The sequence below is a fragment of the Haliaeetus albicilla genome, chromosome 1, assembly GCF_947461875.1.
Source record: "Haliaeetus albicilla chromosome 1, bHalAlb1.1, whole genome shotgun sequence".
NCBI classification, from domain to species: Eukaryota; Metazoa; Chordata; class Aves; order Accipitriformes; family Accipitridae; genus Haliaeetus; species Haliaeetus albicilla.
The window spans coordinates 38,884,340-38,911,397 of NC_091483.1; the positions used below are offsets into that span (position 1 = coordinate 38,884,340).

The 27,058-nt window shown below is 37.3% G+C and overlaps 1 protein-coding gene across 10 annotated transcripts in view; it reads left to right on the forward strand.

The window, feature by feature from the left end:
• RAPGEF2 (Rap guanine nucleotide exchange factor 2) overlaps positions 1-27,058 on the forward strand; it is a 194,014-nt gene that overhangs the window by 164,075 nt on the left and 2,881 nt on the right. For 8 of the 10 annotated variants that reach the window (XM_069786180.1, XM_069786187.1, XM_069786182.1 and 5 more), the window contains 13 exons: positions 1,561-1,807; positions 6,286-6,443; positions 10,996-11,236; positions 11,487-11,870; positions 13,498-13,709; positions 13,794-13,917; positions 14,542-14,565; positions 15,611-15,834; positions 16,688-16,873; positions 18,628-18,780; positions 21,247-21,472; positions 23,109-23,668; positions 26,259-26,564. In XM_069786180.1, the coding sequence (XP_069642281.1) occupies positions 1,561-1,807; positions 6,286-6,443; positions 10,996-11,236; positions 11,487-11,870; positions 13,498-13,709; positions 13,794-13,917; positions 14,542-14,565; positions 15,611-15,834; positions 16,688-16,873; positions 18,628-18,780; positions 21,247-21,472; positions 23,109-23,668; positions 26,259-26,564 (3,045 nt within the window). The remainder of the gene's footprint in view (positions 1-1,560; positions 1,808-6,285; positions 6,444-10,995; positions 11,237-11,486; positions 11,871-13,497; positions 13,710-13,793; positions 13,918-14,541; positions 14,566-15,610; positions 15,835-16,687; positions 16,874-18,627; positions 18,781-21,246; positions 21,473-23,108; positions 23,669-26,258; positions 26,565-27,058) is intronic. The other 2 variants (XM_069786196.1, XM_069786188.1) reach the window with 2 other exon arrangements.

Sequence of the window (27,058 nt, forward strand, 5' to 3'; positions counted from 1 at the left end):
TAACTAGGGCAGAGTATAACCACAGGATGTCACTGCACTAACTGACGATTAAGTATGTTTAGGTTATCTCCAAAAGTCATTTGTCAAATCTATTTCCTGGGGATTTTTTTTGCTTTGCAGTAAAGATTCTAATATTTCAATTGTTTCTAATAAGTAGAGCATTTCTTAATATATCTGTATAAGCTTGTTTAGCAGTAGGTGCTTGTTTCTTTATGTGTAAGTTCTGTGTAACCATCCTTCACACACTAGGTTTTTTGTATCTCCTGTGTTGCTTTAGTATGTTTAAGATTAAACCCAATTTCTTAATTTCTTCAGAAGTCATGTTCTTCTAAGTTTTTAATCTTGTTGCTCCACTGCAAATACTGAAATCACATCACAGCAGAGTCTCAGAACAGTTACTTTCTATGTATTGCATGCAGTATTCCTTATCAACAAATCCCCAAAGGAGAGTTTTCCTTTTTTTAACAGCATCTTCTTGCCTGTATCTAATTTGTCTGTGCAGGCCCCAGCTCTTTTTTGACAGTACAGTTGTGGGCTCGGATTACTCTCCTCCACTTTTCTTTGTGTGTCTAATTTGAAGGTTTTGAAGTCTCTTGGTGATTTGTTGTGTACCTCTGGGGATAAGGATGAATATTAAGGACAACATTAATACATAATAGTAAAACCTAGCCCCTAATACTCATCCTTAGCTGGTTGCCCTTGTTCCTTCCTTTTCTACAATTTCTTGGTTTTAATTATCAGTTTTCACTTATTATTACAAATCAACTCATCAGATGATTTTTCCATTTATATATGGAGACTTCCTCTCACGCTCAGAATATGTGACTTTATCTCAAGATCAGTTTTGTTTGATTTATTTAAATATATCAACATTTTTGTGAAGCTAAAAGTTGCAGCAGCAGAACTAATTCACAAATTCATCGTTTTTTTTCTGCCCCAGAGATGACTTTTTGCTAGAGAGCTGAGGGAGTCTGAGAGGTGTTTTGTATATCTGGCAGATGGATGCGACAGCCCTGTCAAACACCCAAGGTGTCTCAGTAGTCTCATACTTTCTTATATTTTCCTTATAACTTTGTTTCAGTTTCCCCTCTGATTTCTGATTTTTTGATTCTGTTGCTAATAATTTCTTGTCCATCTGAGAGCTTTTGTTGCTGGCTACCTGTTTAAAACCTTCTTTCTCAGTTGTTAGTTTTGCTATCTCATTTTTGTCTAGTGTGCTCTTTTTATGCATGCTACTACTCTGCAGAAGCCCGTGTCCTTAGGTTGAAAAGTCAAAGTCCTTCTGTTGACACCATCCATGCAACCAAGTGGTCATCTAAGTGTTTCTGTTCTGAGCTGGGCCAATTTACTGATTTTCTGATTCATATTACAGAAAATTAATGTCTTTTTTCAAAGTTAAAAATTTTTTAAACTCTTGGATCTAAATTCATTTAAGGCTTGAATTGACAGAATGTCCTAATCAGTTTTTTTGTAATGATTAATATTAAACTGATCTGGTGCACAGAGCTTTCTTTTACATTTTTGTTCTTTTTCTTTCCTCCCTTTTCCTGTCTTGTGCAGTTTTTAAAGAACTCTTAACACGGTTGTCAGAGGAAAAAAGAAATGGTGCTCCCCACCTGCCTAAAATTGGTGATATTAAAAAGGCGAGTCGTTATTCCATCCCAGACCTTGCTGTTGATGTGGAGCAAGTAATAGGATTAGAAAAAGTAAATAAGAAAAGTAAAGCCAACACAGTTGGGGGAAGAAATAAATTAAAGAAGATACTTGACAAGACTCGAATCAGTATTCTGCCTCAGAAACCGTACAAGTGAGTTTTTTATTTCATCTTAAATATTTCCTTTGTGTTAAATTTTAATAATTTCTCATGATAATTATAATTTGTCATGATACTTTTTCTATTTATTAATGCAAACCATGCTTATATCTGAAAAAATATACTATAAAATACTAGTCTGAATATTTGAATGATCATAGACTACTAACTATGCAGTTCCTGACATCAATATGAACATATTTTACTTCTTATAGATAACGTGATGGCACAAATACTTTTTCGTGTCACTTACTGTTTTCTTTTAAGAGGACTGTTAACTGGAAGCATCCCAGGCAATTAATTTCAGAATAACTCTGCAAGCAGGTTTGATGATTTCAATTTATCCACATTCCAGTGGTCTATAAGAATTTCTGCATACTGCCATAAGGGATACTGAGGTTAAAATTTTAATTTGGGATCTTTGATGAATTGACTATTTTTTTAATGAAAGCTAAATATGGTATCTGATATCTTTTATTCTATGAACACATTTTAGAAATAGAGTTCTGATAAGGATTGTCAGAAACAATAGAAGAATGAGTTTTATATAATTTTATGGGAATCGGGTTCTTGGCCCAGACAGATGGCATCGGTGGGAAAAATGAATTGTAGAGGGTAGTTGATGTGTAGTCAGTGTTTTCTCTTGCATTTTTCTTTTCTGTGTCCCACCGAGGAAGAGATCTATTCTATGTAAATTCATGAAAAAGACACTTGTGCTGAAAATCTAGGATTTTTTTCCTGCTATTACTTTAAAAAAAACCAAACAAACTTTGCTTAACTACTGTTAGGTATTCCCTACTAAATGAATATTGTTCTGAAACATTTAAAATAGAATGTTAGTAATGTAAAGGTTAAATTAATATAAATTATTATATACAAATAATGGATATTTCTTAAATTGATGCAGATACATTTCAGTAGAGGAGAATCTGTAAATCCTCTTTTTATGTTGTTTGTCTTTTATTTCAACTGGTCTTGTACATTTGTTCCTCTGATGAGCCATACGTACTGTTAGAAGTGATTTTTTGCATAGTTCACCGTAATTCCATGCAAAAGCTGCGAACATTCTTGTTGGTTTTCTTTTTTTTTCTTTGATTCCTTTCATTTTTGCACTTTCTCTGTGCAGGGACCTTTTCGGGTAAGACTCAGAAAAACAGTATACTTGACCTATTTTCCTTGCTTTACTTCATGTGTTATATATAGCAATTTGTCTGCAAAGCCTGTTGACATTCAGTTGTTTGTGTCTGCACGGTTTCTGCATAGAGATGTGTAGCTGTAGACTTAACTGTTTGTGCTTTTTTTCCCCCTATAGTGTAGAAACTTCTATCTCGTTCTTCCTAATAATTAATGGTATTGCATATATTAAGGGACTTGAGCTATTCTCACGTGTTTTTAAATAGCAAAAATCAAGAGGGATGAAAGGTTTATTTACTCATTAAAGTAGAAACTGTCCACCTTGTTTTTGAACATGAATGTATCCTCCAGAATGTATCCAGATAAAATCAATCTTTAACTAGAATGAGGTCACTGTTAGGGCGAGCTTGTCAGCTTCGTGAGACATTAAATCAGTATCAAAGACGAATCAGTTTGAGCAGGAGATAAGGCCTTCCTTCAGTCTTGCTTTTCAGTCCAATAATGTCAAGTAACGTCCCGAACTGAGCAAACAGCACCATTTCCTCTGTATCTACTGGGAAATCTCCTTCTCTCCACTGGCTAGGAGGCATCTCTTGAAGTGTGCTACAGCCTCCACTTGAGCTCTTTGCTTGCTTTACTCTTCTAATCTAGAGTGCTTTTGTGGTCTGTAGGCTCAGTTGCTCCAAATAAGGATTAAACACAGCCCCTACCTCCCTCTCTAGCAAAGTTCTGCCTGGTCCATAATGCAGCATCTCAGACAAGGAAGCAGTCCCTCTCTCTCCTTTCTACTTGCAGCCCTGCAGTGGGATGCACAGTATACTGTATTTTGAAGGAAGAAACATTCAGGCAGCTCTACCATTCCATTATCCCTTCTATCGTGTTTGTCATCCAGCAGGAAAGTTATTTTTTAGTTAATGCTATCTCCCTGCATGGCAAATGCATACAGAAAGCAATAAAAAATGTCTTTCCTTTAAAACCACAATCTTCTGTCACCAGCATAAAAAAAAAAATTACCTAACAGCAGGGGCAGTTGATCTTCATGGGACCTGGAGTTTTCTAGTGTTGCTATTTGTATCTGAAATTTCTGGGGTTCATTTCTTGTTTGCCTAAGTTAGAACTCACTCAGATTCTGATTTAAGTTTTAAAAATATAGTAAATTGAGTGTAAGGTAAATACTTTCCAATTTAGTATACAAATACTTAGAATTGAGAATAATTTTAGAAACATTACCTTTTTTAAAAAAAAACAAACAAACAAAACAAAAAACCTAACATTTGTCAGTTGATCCACTTTACTGAAGCTGCTTCTGTCATGACGCACAGGATAGGTATAAGATTATATAACACTGACGAACGGCAAAAGGAATACATAATGCAAGTGCAACTATTAATATAAGGAGGAGGGTCACATTGTCTACATTTGGTTTGAATTTAGAGAAAATACTGGTGTTGGCACATTTATGAAATATACTATATAGTTGTTTAGCAGAAAGCATTTTGAGGTTTGGGGGCTTTGGGTTTTTTTGTTTACTTGGGGTTTTTTGTGTGCGTGAAGTGGTTCCTACTTGAAAGACAAGACACCGATTGCTGGGCATGCTTTTAGTTTTAGTGAAAGATTTACTTGCTTACTTGTGACTTAGCATGAAAGTGCTGTGTGCTGAGTTGATCATCATTGCTTGTCACAGTATTTTGTGCTTTATGTGGAAGTACAAAAATACAGATGTTCAGATTCAGCTTAACTTCTGATTGAGAGAGAATCCAGGAAACTTTTTTTTCAGTGAACTTGAGTGTTTCTGTCACTCTCATGGCTTGGAGTTTACCCTTTGTAAAATATTTTGGTAATATAGAGTTATCTTGTTTTTTAAAAACAAAACAATGAGAAAACCCAAACACATCATACAGAGATACCCCTCCAACCTTTTTCGAGTTGCATTGCCTTCTAAAAAGCAGTTGCTGTGTCCATGTAACTAAAATTGTGTCTTAAATGCCCAGAGACACTGTCCTAGCTTCACAGAGTACTGTTCAATTCATAGCACTTAAAGAAGTTGTACAAGAGTGTACTGGGTAAAGTAATTCATTGGTAAGCACAAAAGGATGCTTGTGCTGTAACAGCTCAACAGGGATAATTATCAGGCCCTTAATTACTTCTGTTTAGGTTTTCTGAGGATGGATAGAACAGTAGACAAAAGCTTAAGTGCCCAAAATTAGGGTACAAATGGTCATTTGTGTTTCATCATTTAATTTAGTAGCTTGACTTTTTAGAATTGTAGCAGTTTGCAATGAAATCTAAGTTCTAGTTTATGCTTTATTTCCATGTGTGGATACAGATTTAGATGTACTTGGCTTTTTAATAGGCTTTGCCTGTACTAGCTAAATTTTTCATTATTTTCACTTTTTATAATGGCTGCTGTTCAACATTTTACACCCTTAGAGTATTTTATGAAGGATTTGCATCTATATATTTATAGAAAAGTTCAATGGCTAGCTCTAGCTCTATGTCCTGTAGCAGTTCTGCTTCACTTGCTGATTATGAACTCAAAAGCAATAAGCAAATTAATGCCTACTATAATATGATAGCTCTGTCTCTGATCCATCTTGCACTACTGACCTCCATTGGGACCCTGCCTTTCACAATTTAACAGGCAAAATCTTTCACCATTATCACAGAATACTTTATTTACAGCTGTCAGGCACTTTGGAGGGGATACTGATAGCACCCAAGCGTGGATGCTTACCTTAGCCTTCCAAGTTAGCTGGCATCAGTTCAGTCACATTCAGTGAAGAGGAACTCATAGAAGGTGATACAGGGTAGGAAAATGGATGATCTCAATGATCCTGTCTGTTGAAAGACCTTAGATTGTATGGCTACAATACGTCCTGAAGTACAGTTGCAAATCCTATCTGTGATGGGGTGAAATGTCTGTGAAATTCAGGTCTTGTGAAACAGCACTGAGGGAACAGCAGTATCAGTCAAAGTTTGGGTGATGGAGTGGTACAAGAACGATCAGGCGTGTACCACCTTTTGAATAAAGAAGTTGGCCGCTGTGAGAAATTGTCAAAAAAATAACAAGCCTAGCAGCTCCTCAGAGCTTACTGGTGAACTTGAGGATCTTCTGGCAGTGTGAGCAGGCAGATCAACTCACTTTGGACGTTTCGGTGCTGTTGACAAAGCTGAACAGCAAGCATTGTTGTCTGGAGAATTTTAACTTCTAAATAGTGATTACTGTGCTAGCAATTGAAAGTGTGAAAATGTAGCAATATAGATGTCCCTGCATCCCTCTAGTATAGCCCACGCTCTGAATGTCTTTAAGTCCCGATTTTATTTCTTTCTGGACGCAGTGACATTGGAATTGGCCAGTCTCAGGATGACAGCATTGTGGGGCTGAGGCAAACGAAGCACATTCCTCCTGCTTTACCTGTCAGCGGAACCCTGTCATCCAGTAATCCCGATCTACTGCAGTCTCATCACCGCATCTTAGACTTCAATACTACTCCGGGTAAGGATCCTTTTTTGTTGTTGTTCTTGACCTTATTTCCTTTGATTGATCTCTTTTTCCAGAGTCTGAAGAAGTTTTTATTAACTGTATGCTGTCACCCACAGATTAGCCACATATTAGTGCATTAGGATTTATTACATTTGCTCCAGTATACTTTACTTGAATGTATTAGATGTCTAGTTTTCCAAATATGTTGTATACCAAGTGCCTCTTGCAGACTGAATACTCGTGGCCTGTGAAAACTTATTTTGCTTGGTATTTTATAATTTGCCCTGATAGATCAGTCTTTACAACGCTGCAGTGTTTTCAAATAGCACAGTAGATCATTAGCTTACAGTGAAGTGAAAGGGCATTGGACTGGGACACAGGACATGTGTTTCAGTCTTTTTTGGAACAGACTTATATAATCTTGTAGTACATATGTAAGGGACAGGGTTTCAAAGTTCCTGGTTAGTCACCCTGCCCTACAGCTGTGTGCTGAATTCTTTGCATATGAAGTGATTTAAAATATCATTCTGAGATAGATTAAAAAATTAATACATTTAGCAGAGAGGAACAAAGCATGGGGGCGAGTGAGGGAGAAAAAGGGGGAGAATATTAGAAACTTGAGAGCCTTATCTTATGAGAAACATTTAGCTGGAGCTCCTCATAGGGTTGGGATTTGGGCTCTTATCTGACTGCAGGAAGGTTCTCAGCAGGAAACCTCCGAGTTAAGTATCCAAATGTTTGCTATTAAAATGTAGCTGCTGGAGGAGGATATGATGATGGTACCTGTGCAGACCCTTGGCTATTTTAGTCTAATCTTCAGAGTATTTCTCAACAGTAGAACTGAAAATTCAGTGCCCTCCTAAGCTTGAGGGATTTCATACCTTACCTAAAGGGACGATGCTTAAACACTGACTTATATACTGGCTAAGTTGTGCAGTCATAGCACTTGAAACTGTGATACTGAGCATCACTTCTTCTCAGGTTTTTTAGGGCTAGTGTAGACTACAGGAAGGTGGTGTGTGAATTTTGTCCCAGTGTCTGAGATTGCTCCTGAGAGAGTGGGAAGATCGGTATTTTTTTGTATCGTATCTAACAACTAGTGTCCAACACTTCGAAGATATTCTTTATCAATAGGAGCCTAACTTTTCATCAGCACTCTATCTATAAATGGGTGAAGATTCCATTCTCCAGCTTGCCATTTACCTAGACCAGACGGTTTTAGGTAATTAATGTGCCCCTAATGCCAAGCACACCGACTGGCTAACTTCCAGAGCTGTGGGCATCGCTGTAACACACAGCTCAAACAAACTCCATTACTTGAGAAGGAAAGCCATTACAGGTCTGAACATCCTTCAGTCACAGATGGAGTACAGAGAAGTTTAATAAATGAATAATGTTCTACTGTTTGCCTTTTGCTTTGAGGAAAGGAGATAATGATGTAATGCCATTGCTTCAGCGTTATAGCAGCTTTTCCATTATCTTTATAGAAAATGTATTATGTAATTAGTGCTTTCTCATTTTATAAAAAGCTCTTTTTTTTTTTTCTTTGCTTAAAATTTGCCCAAATGTCCATACACTGAATATTTTTAAAGTAATTTGCAGGTATAATTTTTCCGTGTATGGGAAGGAGGGGAAAGGGGCACTGAAATAAAAACCTTATACCTTAAGGGCTTTAGGGATGGTTGCATTGTAGATAGAAGAGTTGAATTATACCTCTATATACTTTAAGACTTGGCAAAAATTAAAGCCTGCAATTTTAATTTCTTTTATTACCTTGGACTAAATTAAAGATGGAGATGGAGGCAGCTTGCAAGAAATTGAATGCACTGGAGAAGAAAGAGAAAAGTGGTGGAACAGCCATCCCTTGAGGCTTTGGGGCATATCCCTCAGGACAGAAAATAAAACAACTTGCTGTTTTGGAAGTGTAGTCTTTGAGGAGAAAATGAGAACAGCTTGAAATCTGCAAGGAGTCATTTTAGTTTCCTTTCTGATTTGCTCAGGCTTTTTCAAATACACTTTGTAAAGTTTATTTTTAAATATTCAAATAGTCAATAGCACTTTGATTTCTCTTCTCTTGTAATGTCTTTGCTATTCGATTGGAAGTCAAAATAATATAGTAATGATGAGCTGCCAGTCACTGGTACTTCCCCCCCACACACACAAACTTTCTAAGGGACTAGATTCCTATCATATAGCATTGCATTCTTAAGCCTGCCACTCCAGTTTTGGTTTTTTTGATAAGGAGTGAAGGGGGGTGATTACAGTTCTCTCAAGCGCTGTTTTATTTAAAAATTATTGTGCTGAATTACTTGCTACCATTGCTATAGCTGTAATCATTTCAGTTGCTGGCAGACTTCTCTGTATTCTGCATTGTGCTTTTGCTACCAGCTCTGATAGGTACACAGCTTGAGGAACTGGACAGTAAAATACAGTGCAAAGATGATACTTTTCTATTTGCTGTTCTCTGCATTTCTTTATATTGACTTCAGTGATCCAGCAGAGCAGGTTATTTTCTCCTTGCACAAAACACTTGTTTCTGGGGAGCGTTAAGTGAGTTCCCACCTTGGTATTGTTTACCGCAGCTTCCTATCTTCATAGCATTTATTTGAGTGGCAAGTATTTCTGTAACAGCAAAAGGCAACAAGATCTAGAGGGCGGTCTGGCTTTTAATAACGTCTCTGAAAGGCTGCGTCTTTGGCATCTGCCTTCCTCGAGATGTCAAAAAATGTAGAAAATATTTCAGGCACTGCTCTGTATCCCTCTTCAACTAATTACTGAAGGAAGATGGGTCAATATAGAGTTGGTGATAAAAGGCAAAATTGGCTTGCTAGTTGTAAGGTATTTGTACATTTGACTCGAGTACTTAGAAAGGGCTAAAAACTGGCTTATACTGATATCCTTTATGTGTAACTGATCATGTAATTACTCAATTCTAATGTGTTTCAGTATTAGTGCTTCTCAAGCTGCAAAAATACTACTGTGAGCTTACAAGTTACGGGCTTAGTCACATGAAATTTGTAAACTAATATATTTAAGCCTAAACAGCCTTTGTGGCATGTAAATCAACTCATATCAGAGAGATTTATCTTAATGCTTTCCAAATGATTATTTTGGAGACACGCAGCAGCAGTTAATTTTTGTTCTTTTGTAACAAGATTTCTCTTGCTAAATAGATCTTTCTGTAGTAACTTGAGTACATGTTATGCACATTTAGGTCTTGTCAAAAAAAGGTGGTGGTTGTATCAAAGTGAAAGTTTTCACCTGGAGCTGTTTTTTCAGGTTTTTTTTTTGTAATCATTTTTTGGCTGTAGATTCAGAAGGCTTTCTATTACCTATTTTCTGGTTTGTATGACCTTTATGATAAAAAAAGAAAAGAAATTTTTTAGAACATATTAATTAAAGAAAGAATAATGACCAGATGTCATGCCCTACAAAACTAGAAAAGGTTATTTGTAACAGAAGGAAGAAATTAAATAAATTGAAAGTACTTGTCAGTTAAAAATACCTTATGTTAAAAAAATCCAGTGGTGGATAGCTGTACAATTTTAGTTCTTTTTTTTCTTTTCTTTTTATAATACAATGAAAACAATCAAACTTCAGTTGATTAATGGGTCTAGATTTCAATACATCATTGGAAATATGGAAATATATATGGATTTGGTATTTCCATAAGCTACATGGAAATACCAAATCCAACATTTGGAGTTAGGCTGGTAATTTTCCAGATTTCCTAAAACCAGCTGCCTTGTAGGTGTTCACTGTAAGTTTTCTGTCATCGGTCACTTGAAACAATAATATATTTACAACTTGAATATTTGTGAAGTGTTTTTCTATCTCTGGCTGATTTAGTTCTTAATTACTAAAACATTGGCACAGAGAAATAAAGAGCAAGTTTTCAGTCTGTTACTTAGACATTTATTATTATGATTTATATGTATCAAGGATGGAGTATTTTTGATAAGTAATTGGATGCATTAATACTACCGCAGTTTATTTGTGTATACATGCATGCTGGCCATTATACATGCATCTTCCTAGCTACATACATGTACATGTTTTCCCTTTGCGTGTCACGCTATGGTTGAGTGTCAGACACAGGTAAATTATTCTGTTTTCTTAAAAACATCCTTAGGAAGATTGACACTCCTGTCACTTAATTTGCTTAAACTTCTTATATGTCAGTGTACAGGGTAATGTTGTTGAGTGTCCTTGATTTTTCTCAGACTTAAATGGAATTTACCAGGACTCAACACCTGTGAAAATCAGAATGCTCATTAGTTTGTCTGTCCAGACTTTGGAAACATTAGCATATTTTTGTGGCCTAACTTCTTTTCCTGGTTATTAATTGAACTAGTCTTTAATTAAAAAAAAAAAAACCACAAAAAACCAATAACAACAAAAAAAACCCCACCCAGCTGTTTTATAAGAAGGAGAGAGGTGAAACGATACTGAAGTAAAAATGATAGCACTAGTAATTAGACTCAGTGTAACTGTTGCTTGTTCTTATACCATTTTTTTTTTTTGCTTTACTAAAATGCATACCTTGCATGTAATTTCTTTCCAGACTTACCAGATCAAGTTCTGAGGGTTTTCAAGGCTGATCAGCAAAGTCGCTACATCATGATCAGTAAGGACACAACAGCAAAAGAAGTGGTCATCCAGGCTATCAGGGAGTTTGCTCTCACTGCAACCCCTGATGCATATTCACTATGCGAAGTGTCTGTCACACCTGAGGGTGTGATCAAGCAGAGGAGGCTTCCTGATCAGTTATCCAAGCTTGCTGACAGGATACAGCTGAGTGGCAGGTGAGATTAGAGACTGTGAGCTAAAGCGAAGGATGCCAGTTTATTAAGTCAAAATCCTGTTAATAGGAGCATTATTTAATTATTAATGTTCTGTTTCTTTACAAGAAATTGCTCCTTATGCAACTTCTGATTAATATCTAGGCCTGGTGAAATTCAGTTTATTCTACAATTCCAACTGGATCATTACTGTAACTTTCACTAGTATTTGAGTATATTGTATGTAGTGTCTTTTTGAATTTTGTTTTTACAGGTATTACCTGAAGAACAACATGGAAACAGAAACTCTTTGTTCAGATGAAGATGCTCAAGAGTTACTAAGGGAAAGTCAAATTTCCCTATTACAGCTCAGTACTGTTGAGGTGGCTACCCAACTCTCCATGAGAAACTTTGAGCTATTCCGTAATATTGAACCCACGGAATACATAGATGACTTGTTTAAACTCAAATCAAAAACAGGTTGCACTAATCTAAAAAAATTTGAAGAGGTGATAAATCAAGAAACATTCTGGGTGGCTTCTGAGATTCTAAGAGAAACCAACCAGCTGAAAAGGATGAAGATCATTAAGCATTTCATTAAGATAGCCCTACACTGCAGAGAATGCAAGAACTTCAACTCAATGTTTGCCATCATTAGGTATTGCCCCTTAATTTTACTTCTAAGTAAAATGCAAAGTCTTACTTATGTCAGTCTAAACAAAATGTATTTAACAGAGTAAACCAATTAATACTGCTAACATCAACACTTCATAATCCAATAAGGAGGGCATTTTCCAGTAATTTGAACTTAACATTGACACATTTACTGAAATATTATTTGGAATGCTACTATTATATACTTATTGCTGAAGACAGTGAGGCAAGAGTTATTGGTGAACATGGCACTAGAGAAACTATTGCACTTATTTAAAAACAAAGACCAAAAGAAATGGCAATTATATGAAGAAAAAGTATAACATTGTCATAAATGAATGGCTTACTTTCCAAAGGGAGCTCATCATTTTATACATAGTTTCCAGTATCTTGAATTCATTGAGCCATGATATGTTGCCTTTGGTTTTCTTTGTATCAGCAGTTTCTTGGATGGAACTCTGATAAAATGGCAGGCTACAATGCTGTATAATAAGCTGTAAATAAAGACCTCTTAATAAGAATTAAGGAAGTACTAAAAATCTCAGACAGAAAACCTTTCTTAGTTTTGGAATGAAAAGGAGGAGGGGAAACTCTAATGTGTGTGTTTATACACATTTTTCTATAATGTTCACATTCCCTTTTGAGCCTCCCAAGCAGGAAGAACCTAACAAAAAAAAAAAAAAAAAAATCCCGAAATATTGTCTCTTCTGAAAAAGCTTGAGTAAGTTGCATTAAAATGACAATTTTATCAGTCTCTGGCAAAATCCCATGTAACATTCAATCTATTGACTGAATTCAATCTATTGATTGAATGTGACACTTTTCTGAACATCACTGGTTTTGAATACCATTCAATCAAATGTGGCAAGTTCCAAGTCAAAGTTCTATGCTGATAATCAGTCAGCATCTCTGAGATGTAAAAATCTTGATATTTAGCTCAGCTGTTTCAGCTGATTTCAATGAGAAATAAAAGCAGCCTGCCTGCTTGCAAAAACTTGAATGAAGGGAAGATTCTAGATACCAAATGTTCCTGTAGGTAGAAATGAATAGCAAGACAGGCAATACCATTAAGGGAAAAAAGCCCGTTGCTTGTACCAGCTACAGCTTCAGAATAACCTTAAATAAATAGTCTGTTACAACAATTTGAACTGGACACAACAAAGTCAGATTATTGCAGCAAAAAGGTGGGTCACTGTGCTTTCACTACCTAAAGATTATGTGGGTGGAAGATGTTTTCTCCTCCAGTCTGGTAATCTGGAAGGAAGTGGTGATCCTGAGTACTCCTAGATTATGATATTGTTATCAAATTCAGACCCAGTTCCAAAGTAATAAGTACATATTCTTTATAAGGTTTAACTACTCATCCAAGTGTAACTTTTATCTGTTCATGGTTACATCATGCAGATATCTCCAGTTTTTATAGGTTTTATAAAAATGAACTTAATTTTTCTGTAATACACGCTGGCAAAAGGAATTGTTCACTTCCTTTTACTTTATTGACATTGTTGTGCTACGCTCTTCTGGCTATGTGGTACTTCTCCCGTACAAAATTTAACATGGCCTTTTCTAGGATTTCTTTGTTTCTTTCTATTGTTCTTGATCTTTTTTGCACTTTTTTTGTTTGTTTCAAGTGGCCTGAATTTGGCACCAGTTGCAAGGCTCCGAACTACTTGGGAAAAGCTTCCAAGCAAGTATGAAAAACTGTTTCAAGATCTACAGGACTTGTTTGATCCATCTAGGAATATGGCAAAATATCGTAATGTCCTTAACAGCCAAAACCTACAGCCCCCCATTATACCCCTGTTTCCTGTTATCAAAAAAGACCTTACATTCCTTCATGAAGGTAAAAGCAGAAGTACATCATCTTTTACTAGCAAAGGAAAACTAACTCTGCTGCATAATAACTGATGTTAATTGTTGATTCTAGGAAATGATTCAAAAGTGGAGGGCTTGGTCAATTTTGAGAAGCTGAGAATGATTGCGAAGGAGATACGCCATGTTGGTCGCATGGCATCTGTGAACATGGATCCTGCTTTAATGTTTAGAACGAGGTAAGTGTGTTGTATTAGGCAGAGCTTTTCCCAGCTAAGAGAAGGCTAGGTGTCAGCAAGAGGAGCTTTTCAAGTGCCCCTTGTTGTATTGGAGCAGCATGAGTTCTCTGTTTGTTGTTAACAATTTATCAAAATTATGTGGTGTTCTAAAACTGGAGAAATCATTACACTTTGTGTTTATCAGTATATATTAAAATATTTTATATTATTCCTTAGCTGCCAATTACCTCATAAAAATGAGATTCCATCAGTGGGAGGGAGAGGGAGATACTGTCTTGAACACATATGTATTAGTCTGTTTGAAGCATTGATGTATGCCAGCCTTATCATTTTGATTTAGTAGAAGTGGGAATGTATCTGAAAGTGTCAGCGAGTAGTGTTAGAAAATGTGGAGTGAATGCTCTTCGGCTTCATGTTAGACCAGCTTATTGCATACTCTTTTTCTTAATTTGAGCTAGAAGAGTTTGTAATATCTGACTGTATGCCTGAGTCAAGGCTCTTTTTAATGTTTGTGGGCTTCTAGAACTGCTTGTCCTGAGGTCTGGTCTTTTTCTTTCTGAGCTTGTGATCTTTCTCTGTCTCTTCTTAAACCCATGCTTTACTCTTCCTGGCTCTCACTTGCAGGAAGAAGAAATGGAGGAGTTTGGGGTAAGTGGCTGGAGACAACACTCACAGACATTCATTCTTCCTTTACCATTTGCATTGTTTCCTACTTGCTATCTTTAATTTTCTGGTGCTTTGACATTTTTTTCTTTTGTTAACCCTTTTTTACTGACAATACATTTTAATCTAGGAGTGCTTTTGCTTTTGAGGTTAAAACACAAAAGTTGTAAATTATTTATAAGTGGTTGTAGATAGGAGTGGGGTGTTCTTCTCCCTCACCTTCAATTTAAATTGCCAAAGGAAGTGACTTTCAGTAAAAGAGAAATTATAAAATGGCAAGGTTGCAACAGCTGAAAATTGCTGTTAACTTTCTTATGCCTAATAAGCAATTATCACAATCAAATACAAAAGTTAGAACTTACAGTATCTGCTAACCTAACTTATTTTCAATTCAGCCATCATTTTTACTCTTAACAATTCAGGAACAATGCGTAGCATTCATATAGACATAAGTACATTGAAATGTGCGTGACATTTATTTCATCCTGAACTAGCTGATCATTTTATTTAATAAAAAGCTGTCTTCAACCTAGCAAGTTAAAAGGAAGTTTTATTCTGTAAAACTGAGCTGTACATTTTGCATATTGTCTGATTTAAAAAGTATTTAGCTTTCAAAATGCCTTCTGTATATTAATTTAAATTTGGACCTCATCTGTAGTCTTCTGTCAGCATTGCCTTACTGCATGAGCTTTTCCTAATGCTCCAATCTTCTCAGTAGCTAGCTTATGTGAGAGAGCTAGCTTGAATGCATTTCTAGATGTGTGAAGTGATATTGCCTAGTTGGAGCAGAATAGGTTAAAATATTTGTGTAATTAAAATAGTGCCTGTCACCAAGTAAAAAGATTTCCTGACCCTCATCTTTCTATCTGTTATAGCTGTTTGACTTACTGGAATGAGGCATGTGAGCTTTGACCATAGACTGACACTCATGCAATCTTCTGCACGTTTCATGTTTATCAAGTGATACCACATTGGACTAAGTCATACTTCTCCCCTCTTTCCTCCCCCTCCTTCCCCGCCTTCACCCCAGGTCTCTCAGCCAGGGCAGTACGAATGCAGCTGTGCTGGATGTCGCGCAAACGGGGGGTCATAAAAAGCGGGTCCGTCGCAGCTCCTTCCTTAATGCTAAAAAACTGTATGAAGATGCTCAGATGGCACGGAAAGTGAAGCAGTATCTCTCAAACTTGGATCTGGAAATGGATGAAGAGAGCCTCCAGACACTGTCTCTGCAGTGTGAGCCAGCCACCAACACACGTGAGAATTGTCATTTGTTACGGATCTCAAGAAAACTGCTAAATATACCTCTGTTTCTTCAAGGAAGTAATTGGGAACAGTAACTAGACAATGAGGTGGAAAATGATGTGTCTGGTCATTTCCAAGTATTGAACATCTATGAATCTTAAGGAAATCATCTTGCAGATTAACAATATAGGGACATAGCATTTTTATTGGAGATAAGGTTTTCAGATGATGCCGTGCTGAAGTGCACAGGGGTTCTTTAGACTTGTCCGTACAAAGGATTTGGAGGAGCCAAAAGTTTCTCTACAGTTCTGATGTACTCAGGCTATTGGTGTGAATAGGGTTCGTCATCCTGGATATCTTGACCTTGAGAGGCAAAAGGGGATTTCCTTATGTCCAGGTGTTTCAGAGACACCTGAAGGGCTGTACCTGGCTGCAGCAGAGGGGACCTTATGCTGGATATCTGTTTCATTTTGATTTGAAGGAATGCTATATCTTATGCCCTTCCCTTCCTTCAGGGTAGCAAAAAATAGTACTTATATATCCATTCTAAACCAGCTGTAGTCCTTATGAGAGCCCAGTATAATGTCTGGTGATGTTTTTGACAACTATAACAACAGTAAGTTATGAGGGTTTTACTTTGAGAAAGAGAGTAAATATTCTTTGATAACGTATATGCTTTAAATGGAGTTAAATCTCCCTCTCTTTTCCTCTTCATCTCTTCTCTCTAAAGTATCCTACTGCATTAATTGTACAAGTATTTGAGCACCTTAATTATTATTTGGAGGGCTTTGCACTGCTCAGATTAAAACTCCCACAATATTTTTAGCTAGTAGTCATTCTGTGCTTTCTCCCATTTCTTGCAAAGTGCCGAAGAATACAGGAGACAAGCGATCTGGAAAATCTGAAACGTCACCGGTGGCTCCCCGGGCAGGCATCCAGCAGAAAGTGCAGCAGCAGCAGCAACATAAAGTAAACCAAGCATTGCAGGTCCCTGCCGTATCTCTTTATCCCTCTCGCAAGAAAGTGCCGGTCAAAGACCTCCCGCCATTTGGTAAGTGGAGCAATGAAACATTTGTCTTAATACTCTGAAGTTTGCTTATGTCAGGGAGACATTTTTAATCAAATAAGATTGAGACATTTATTTCTGGTAGTATTATATACAGTTATGCCAGTTCATGCAGTGTGTATGCATAATTCTCTTCTCTACAAATGGAAAGAAAGAAATCTTGGAAAGCATCCTGTCAATTTAATCAGTATAAGTATTTACCTGTTACTAACAGCTGGAAAAAATGAATGTTTCTGACTGTCTGCCCGAGGATCTTGGCTTATCTTTTCCAAAGGGATTAGTGACTTGGAGTTTTTGAGTGACCCATCTGAGATGCCTCAGAAGTTTTGGTGTTTTTTCAAAATTTGAACATTTAATGTGAAATTCAGGCCTGCTCAAAATGGTAGTCCTGTTAGAAGTGTAGGCCTGAAGTTTCCTGTTGAGAATTGTCCCTTTGGCTTCTGTTCCCTAGTGCTTTTTTGTTGTTATTCAGTCATTGCTGCCTGCATGTCACTCAGAAAGATACTGGACTATAGGAATTTCTTCCAATCTGATTTCCAAATCTGTGTTCCAGCATGTGTACCTAATGTGTGTGTTATTAAAGAACTTCTTACATATCACTTAAAGTACAGTAATATTCCTAATAAGATATGTAGCATAACTGGCCCTTCCTGTTGCATGATAGTAATTTCATAAGAGCTTAATTCTGATATCACTTTGTATTAGTTTTACTTGGGCATTGCTTAGGCTGCTAGGGAAACATTAGAACCAGCAAAATGGGCAAGAAACAATTTAATATTCGTCTAGTTCTTGTTGATTTTACCATTAAATTTTAATCTTAAAAGGACTTTGAAGCACCATAGACTGCATTTTTGCTCGTGGTGGGGAAGTTTCTGAAAATTGACTAGGTTATGTTGATGAAGCAGCTGTAAATTATTGATAGCAGCATTGTGATCCAACAGATCAAAGATAAATTCTGTAGACTGCTTGAAAATAACCTCTACCACAACCATTGGCAAAACTGTCAGAGAAGCTCCATCTTCACTTTTAAGACTGTCCCAGGGTGGATTTTTGGGAAGAGGGGAAGAGAAAGATGGATAAATGTTGCCCAAGAAAAGCAATTGTTGATGCCCTAGATCTTTACATCATACATCATCCATCATCCTCAGGATATTTTTACTCTCTAGTTTCCCAAAATAAGCTGGTGCAGAGGTAGTTCTCAAAAATGAAAGGAGAAAGGCAGCTGCAGGATGGCCTTGTTTTGTAAGCCTAATCTATCTTCTTTCCAGCTTTCTTTGACCTTCTAGGCTACTCTGAATAGAAAAGGAACAGGAGAACAGTTTCAATTTCTTACTATATAAACCGCCACTAACCAGTGAGATTTGTGTTTGTTTTTATTCAACATAATTTTAGTTCAAGTTTCTCAGTAACCATTACTATGCATATCCTTGATTTATATATTGTATAAACAGTATTCTGCAACACCAAATCTGCATTGTGTTTTCCGTGACAAATTATTTATGTTACGTAGCCAGAATGAAAGACTGGCCACACTAATATGCAGAAATGAAGTGATATATTTTAAACAGAAGTAGGTTTAAGTGTTTTGCTTCATTTAAGCTGGTGTCAGAAACTCACAAACAGGAAAAAAAATCTAGTTTTTTTTTCCTGTATGGTGTCTGCTCTATAAATGCATTGCAAAACAGAAAGATGTATTTATACTGGACTTTACATCTGCCTACATTAATTCTTATTTAAAGGCATTAACTCCCCACAAGCTTTAAAGAAAATTCTTTCCTTATCTGAAGAAGGAAGTTTGGATCGTCACAAGAAACAATCTGAAGACACGGTTTCAAGTGCATCTTCGCAGCTGTCTTCTCCTCCCACTTCACCACAGAGCTCTCCAAGGAAAGGTATTAGATGTGCAATATTTCTCATCCTGTTTTCTGAAGCTCATAAACTTTGGAAACTTCTGAGAGAGAATGTGGGCACTCGGGATAAACTACTGCTCCTTCTATTTTTGTCACATGTGGTCAGCAAGAGGGCAGAAAGTGTAGTGCAGAGTGGGTTACGTGAAAGGATACCTGGGAACCTGATTTCAGGGATACCTGAAAGCCCTCTGGTTAGCAAAAGCCAGGAAAGATAGCCTGATCTGATACAGGATTTGATGCAGCAGGTCACTTTTACTGCAGCTGCTTCTGACAAAAATATTCCCATCATCAGTGTTTCCTGTCAGTGGAAGGATGTGCAGATTGGAACTTAAAATCTTTGTACAGCATTGAGCACACGAGGCTATTAGAGGAATTATTTGCTGTGTCATACATCTGGATGGGATATGACCTATGTATGACAGGCAAGCTAAAGATACTTGGAATTTGAATCACTAATACACGAAGTTTTACTAGCAGCCTGATTATTCAAACAATATATATGGGTATTTGAGGAATGGTATTACACATTGGAGCTTTTTTGACTGAGTTCTTTTTAAGTGACTTCATAGAGTTATTTTTTCAAGGTGAATGTAGGACTTTAAAGGGATTTTTTTTAAGCCTGTTTGTTTTTTCATTGTACTCGTTCTGGTTATGATTTGACAAAACAGAGAATGGAGGCATTTTCCTGTAGTTTAAACAAACAAACAAAACCATTCCTTTGGAAGTATGATAGCCTAGCTGTATGCAGATAACTTCTAAGTTATTCTATTTTCAGAATATCATAAAAGTTCAGTTTAACAGTTACATAATGTAAGATTATGGTAAAATATATATATTGGGGTTGCATCCCCATGATAGAAGTTCAGAATGCTAAAGAGATGAGTGTGTTGGAGACTTCCCTGTAGCAGTAACTTTCTCTAAACTGCACAAGCATTTGATACTTAAGCGAGTATCACTTTTTCTACTTTCTTATCAAATGGATAGCTAAGCCCTTTTCTTAATGTGATAGGTGGCAGTGCTGATTAGTTGAGGCCTTATGGATCCAGACTAACATAGCTAGCCAGTTGCTCCTCTCCTCTTGGAAGTGAGAACAGTAACAAGAATAGCAATTCATCAAAGATCTCTGGGATAGGTGGGGCTTATGGAAACAAAATGGGAAAAAGTAGGTCCAATTGGATAAGCAGAGATCTGAAAATGGGAGAGATGAATATGGCAAGAAAGTGCAAATGCCTATCCAAAATCTCTATTGAAGTGATATTTACTAAGGTCAGATGGAGGAGAATGTTATGTAGAGAAGATTTAGATTATCAGCTCGAGTCCTTGTAAACTATCATCATGATTTCTCCCAAATACTACATTAGTAAAGAGTGAATTTGTATAATTATTGTCAGGCCTGTGCATTTCTTGAAAAAGGAATTGGGATTCTGTACTTGGCTCATAGTGGGAAAAGTGCTTTATTTTTGCAAAAAGCAAATCATAAACATGATTATAAATTTAAAAAAAAAAAAATCCTTAGTTTGGTGGTGACATGAATCTAATGGTATGTCCTTTCAGACAAAAACTGTATGTTCTTTCAGACAAAAATGGCAACATTAATTCCATGTTCTCAGCAAGTAGATCAGTTTGGAGTCATCTTGACACTTATGTGTAGACTGAAAGCAAAAAATGAAAACTACAGTTACTTGTGGATGTATGTTGTTGAATGATCTTTGACTTAGCTGGCAAGAGCATTCAGCACAACTTTGTTTAATACTAAAACAAAAGCTAAATTTGCTGAATTTGCCTCTGTGACATGGTTTACAGATTTTTATCTCAGTCTGGCAGTGTCAATGCTACCTCCAGGTTACAGTATAATTCTGGTAATATATGCTATTTGGAATGTAATTAGTTAGCAAAGTACCACAAAGCAAGCTTGAAAATCTGGCCCTCTTTCAGCCAAGATACGTAATAACCAGTCAGCCCAGACATCTGGGCTACATGTTGTATCTGCTGTTTGTCTCTGAAATGTAGCTTTGCAGAACAGAAAAACTGTGTGAGAGGGTCTCTTGGATTACTTTAAGCAGTAATCTTGACCAGGGCATCTCTTTCATTCCAATTTTGGAGACAGTGTTTATGCACAGGCAGTTTTTTGAGAAGTGAGATTTCATAATGCAGGGATACAAGTATGATGATGCATTTGAAAATAATTTGGGGGATGAGGGCAGAGAAGAAGGGAAGGTGAGCAGTTAGTTTCTAAATGAGTAGTGCATGTTCCCACAATCTTAAACCTCTTATTAAGAGACAGAATACATGTCACACAGTTCTGCTATGTATCCATCTTTTGCAGTGCTGCTTCTGTGTAAATGTAGTCATAGTTTTGATTTACTGTGGTAGCAGTATGGCTGGCTGCCTGGCAATGACTGAGCAGGCTCCTCAGAGAGTCTGATTAACGTGACATTCCCTTTGCAGGCTATACTTTGGCTCCTAGCGGCACAGTGGATAACTTTTCAGATTCTGGTCACAGCGAAATTTCTTCCAGATCTAGTATTGTCAGCAATTCCTCTTTTGACTCTATGCCAGTCTCTCTGCATGATGAGAGGAGACAGAGGCATTCTGTCAGCATCGTGGAGACAAATCTTGGTGTGGGAAGGATTGATAGAAGAATCATGATTGAACCAGATCAATACAGCTTAGGGTAGGAATTTTATTTGTGCTTACTTACACACTATATGAAAGTATAATGTATGTGGCATGTCTATGTATATTTGTTCATGTAACTTTCCCTGTATCTCTCTCAAATATTTTTTTTTTTCTTCCCTGCCCTTAAAAACTACTATTTCAGTGCTGTGTTTTGTGATAATGCTCCATTTTCTGACAAGGAAAGGTTTTGTACTCCTTAGTGTGTGATGAGGTCTACAACAGTAAGGCTTTACCTCTGTAGACCTTACCATCTGAGCATTTAGTAGTGCTGTAGATTATCCTCTTTATGGCAGACTAGTATCCTAGCCTGTTTTCTGGATGGGGAATTAACTAAATTAAATGAGAAATTATTCATACAATTATTCAGTGATGAAGCTGAGAACAGAAAAAGCTAGTAATTTTCCACTCTGTTTCATAGAAAAGTGCATATTTATCTAACTCAAAAATATTTTACCCCAAATATTTCTTCTAGTCAACAGTAATTGGAAGGTAAAATTCACATTAGGCTGCTGGTTTTCTAGGTAATTTTCTAGATAATTAACTTCTGTAATGGTAGGGAAGCTAGTGCTGTGAGGAGTTGTCTAAATCTCTAGCAGTGAGCCTTGGTCTGAAAATAATTGGAGCTCTGCCTCCTATTTAGTCTCCACTTACTTTTCTGAGCTGTTACTTGGATGCTTCAGTCCTCTGAATGGTTCCAGGGGTTTTAATCCTGCAGGGTCTGTGGATGGCAGGCCTGTTCCAAAACTGGTGTACTTCAGCTTTGGAAATCCCAGGCTGTACAAACTCTTTAATTGGATGCCTTAAATATTTGGAAGAGCAGGGTTCCAGTCTGCATAGGAGGCTGCCCTGGAAGGATAAATCCCAGGACCCTGGAGAGCTGCTAAACAAAAGTGGCACTTTGTCGGTTTTCTCTACTGCTGTGTAAGTGATAGTGTCAGGCTTATTTAATTGCTGAAAGTCTACAGAGAGCATACTTGCTCTATGAAGTAGCATGTGTTTCCAAAATTATGGTTAAAATACAGTTTCATTCGTAAGAAATGTTGAAAAGGTGGCTTTCAGAGTTTCCTAAGCAAAAAAAAAAAATTTAAGAAATCTGAAAAGCTGAAACCTAAACATTAATATCAGCCACCTCCTGCTAAAACTCTGTTTCTCCCTTTTAATCCTTTGCTTTGCATGGCTGGAAAAGCAGTAGGAACCCAATCTATCAGTCTGTTCCCCTTTATATATGTCAGTGCAGTTTGCCTATCTTAAAGGGCTGCTGCAAAGTTAAGATTTTACCTTTTGAAATTACACCACTGAAGTGTTAAGTTTTGTCAAGATATCTATCCAGTAATTTTTGTTTGTTTGTTTTATTGAGGATGAGCTTGAAAGGAAATTGTTCTATTATCAAAATTGAATTAGTCATTAATGCAAATAATACTTAATATAAATTGCTTCAAAGCCTTCATTCATTGAATCATAGAATGGTTTGGGTTGGACGGGACCTTTTAAAGGTCATCTAGTCCAACCCCCCAATATGTTTGCTTTTCTCTTGATTGTTGAATTCTTCATGTGTCTTGCAAATTATCTCCAATTCCAACGCTGGATTTATTTTTTATTTTTTCTTTGTTCCCTCATCAATGTGCATCTAGCTCATATGCACCACTGTCAGAGACCAGAGGCCTGTATGCTGGAGCAACTGTGCTTTCTTCTCCTAGTACAGAAGAACTGTCACAGGATCAGGGGGACAGAGCTTCGCTCGATGCAGCTGACAGTGGCCGTGGTAGCTGGACTTCCTGTTCGAGCGGTTCTCATGACAACATACAAACAATACAGCACCAGAGAAGCTGGGAGACTCTGCCTTTTGGACACGCTCATTTCGATAGTTCAGGCGATGGGGCAGGACTGTGGGCCTCGGGCAGTCACATGGACCAGCTGATGTTCCCTGATCATGGCACAAAGTATGGCAGGCAAAGTCAAGGTAGGGAGGGCCTTGATCAAGCACAGTCCAGAGCAAGCTGGGCATCCTCAACAGGATACTGGGGAGAGGACTCAGAAGGTGATACAGGTACCATAAAGCGGAGGGGTGGGAAGGATGTTTCAATTGAAGCTGAAACCAGTAGCATAACATCTGTACCAGCAGAGGAGTCAAAGCCAGCTCCCATGCCCACTCATATAGCAGTATCATCAAGTAGTACAAAGGGGCTTATTGGTAAGTTAAGTTTTGTTTGCTGTGAAGTATTTTAATTCATTTGCTTGTGATTCTTTGTATTGTTCTAAAACTGCGTTTCTTTTGTCTGGGTTGATTTTTTTATTTTATTTTTTTATTTTTAAAGCAAAACCAAACATTTTGCAGTGTCTCCCCTTTAATGGTGCGTTTATTGCTAGGGATCATATCACTTATTGTTGATTCTCAGTTCTGGCAGTATCTTTGGGTTTCAAGAGAGCCTGCCATACATCAAAAAAACTAGCTCAACTGCTGGACATTGTTTTGAGAGGTTGATGTATTTAGGTGTCTGTTCTGAAATGTGAGTTTCTCTTCACAGTAAGGCTTCATGTTCTGTGTTTAGAAATCTTAATGAATGTGGCCTGATTTTTTTAGAATTGTTTTACTTTATACATCTGTATGACTTGTCTGATAATTGTGACGATTCCTTGCTTCTGAAAATGGCATCACTTTGTGCTTAAGTACCAACTGAGATGTTTAAATACCAACTGAGATGTGTCTTTGGACTGCTAAAACTGAAGAGGTTCCTAAGAAGTTAGAGATAGAATACATTTATAATCATTCAGCAAAAGAAAGATCAGATAATATATAAAATAATATGAAGGTGTCCTTGGCAGAGCTTAACATTTTTCTCATACTGTTCCTTCTACACATTGCAGTCCTTGTGCCATCCAAGACCTCTGCATTTTTGCCTCTTTCCTTCCTTTTATTCCCTTTCACTTTGCCTTTCTTCAGGTTAATATGAAGAACTATCTAAAAGCTGTTTTGTGCTGACACAGCTGAAAAAGTCTGCCAGATTGAGGTCATGCTGAGACCACTGTGATAAACTGCTTTTCCATTTTCTGCCCAAGTATATTGCTTAGCAGTGGCCCATTGCCTCAAAGCTTGGGTACAGATCTGAATCCCTGAACTGTGAAGAGGAGGAAGCTGTGGAGTTCAGGACTCCAGGTTCAGATTCATGCCACTCTCTAATTTTACTCTTCGATACCCTTCGTTTCCACCAGAATGTGGAACAAGCGTGCTTCCAAACTTGCATCTCAAGGCAGTGCTTGCCACTACATTTTTAGAGACTTGAGAGAACGTGAAAGAGACCTGAAAATTCGAACTACACCCTTCCATGCACTTCTGAACTATTAACTAATTATCCTGCAAATGTAACCCAACAGAAGCCACTATTTTTACATGATTCTTTTGCACTGAATAGACATTGATCTCTTGCAGCAGTATTTCAATAGAATTTTTCTACATAATTTCTTCTGCATCAATGTTACTTTTCAGAAATCTTTGAATAAAATTTCTCAGAAACTTCTTCATGCTGCTTTGCTCAGTTAAAACAATTTGTCCAAGAAAAATACCTAGATTCTATTGGAAATTATTTGGTTTTGTTATAATACCAAGACTTTATTTTTAGTCCATAAAAACTTGCATCCAAGTAGCACCAGTTCAGCTTAAGCTTGTACTGCCCTCTCAGTCAATTCCATGGTGCCTAATGCAGGGTGATGTTGTTATCACCACTTGTGCAAGAATATACAGTGTATGACAAGCTGTGGAGAGTAAATTGTCTGTGTCAGTGTTTTTTTCCTGCTGTGTTTGCCTTTGTACTGTAAGTTAAGTGGTCATGTGTTGTTGAAGGGCTAGACCCACAAAAAGTGTTCAGTATCAAAGTCCCAGCTGAATTCTTTAAGTACGTATCTCCAAAATAGAGTCTCATGTCTATCTGCTCTGTGTCCCTGCAGATGCTTAAAATTCTTAATTGCTGTTTCCTCCCTTGAAGTTCTCTGCAAGAGAGAACTTCTAAGTGTGCACAGAGTTAAGTCTTGTTTAGGTAAACAGTTATGCCTCAATGAGATCCACAAACTCGGTGGTGGTCTTTCCATCTCCTATATAAAATCATATTCAATCATTGTTCTTAGGGGCATACTTTCAAGTTTCCATTTTGTAGAGAATACAACCATAAGAGCAGTGGGCAGTAGTGCATATATAAAGTATCAAGATGAAGCCCACTTATCTTTCTTACCTTTTGCAATTGTAGCTTATGTCTCATTAAAGTAGTAAGATTTGTAGGAAGAAATAAAGTATCAGGTGCCTTCCCCCCCACCCCCGCAAGATGCTGAAAACAAGAGATGAGCTCTTGGGTACAAAACCCATCTTCAGGATTAAGACAGTCATGTGTTGGGGGAGATGGCAGTATTCCTGATGTTTGCCACTTCTGTGGACTCTTGAGTCTTCCACGGTACTTTGATCAGAGTACGTTTTGTTCTATACAATTGATGGAACAGCTTCTCTTGCTAGGTTTGAACAAATACCCCATGTAATTTGGTGAATTTTATTAGACTAATGCTTCACTACTGGAAGAATAGCTATATCCTGTGTATGTTGTATATTGTGTACTTTCTTGCATGGTTTATTTTTCAAGATCTCATTGTCTACTGTATGGTAGTTAACTTTTGTCCTTCAGATTTTCTCCTCCTGGGCTGTTGAGTTGGTTGATGTTTATTTAACTTTCACTGTTCATTTTCCTTTGAGCAGTTTTCCTCTTACTGTCTCTTATACTAATCTGTTCTTTTTCCTGCAGCACGAAAAGAGGGTCGATACCGGGAACCACCTCCAACTCCTCCTGGTTATGTAGGAATACCTATTGCTGAGTTTGCAGAAGGTGGTTCCCATCCAACCAGAAAGCCTCCAGATTACAACATAGCACTTCAGAGGTCTAGAATGGTGGCACGGACATGTGAGACTCATGGGACATCAACTCCACAGCAGCAGTCACATGGCCATTCAACTAGCAGGCCTGTGAACAAACCCCAGTGGCATAAACCAAATGAGTCAGATCCACGTCTTGCTCACTATCCGTCTCAAGGGTTTTCCACAGAGGAAGATGGTAAATTGCTAATTGTTAGATTTTGAGTTTGCTGCATGCAAAAATGGTCAATGCTTTCACAGACACAAAGCAAATGACACAAATGTGTTCTGCTATAGAAATTCTTGCCATAATTTGAGCTCTCTTCCATCTTTCAAAACTTGCTATTTATTAACTTTTTGGAAGGGGAGGAATTCAGTTCATCCTAAATATATAATTTAAAATTGGGAGTGTAGGTCCACCTGAATCTTGGACAACAAGCAGCTGGCTTAGGCAACTTCTGTGGAGGTGCCTATGTTCACCAGGTACAGCCCTGCCTGCCCTGAAAGTTTCCAGCGTACCTAATTTTTGGCACTAACCATGTATTTTAACAGTCAAAAAAGTATCCTGGTCTATAGAGTACCTGCCCATCTGTCCCATAGAGCATTGTTGGTCAGGTTTATTTGGATAGTCACTCACATTCTACCTGAAACTCTTACACTGTGGACACTTCCACACCACTGCTTCACGTAATG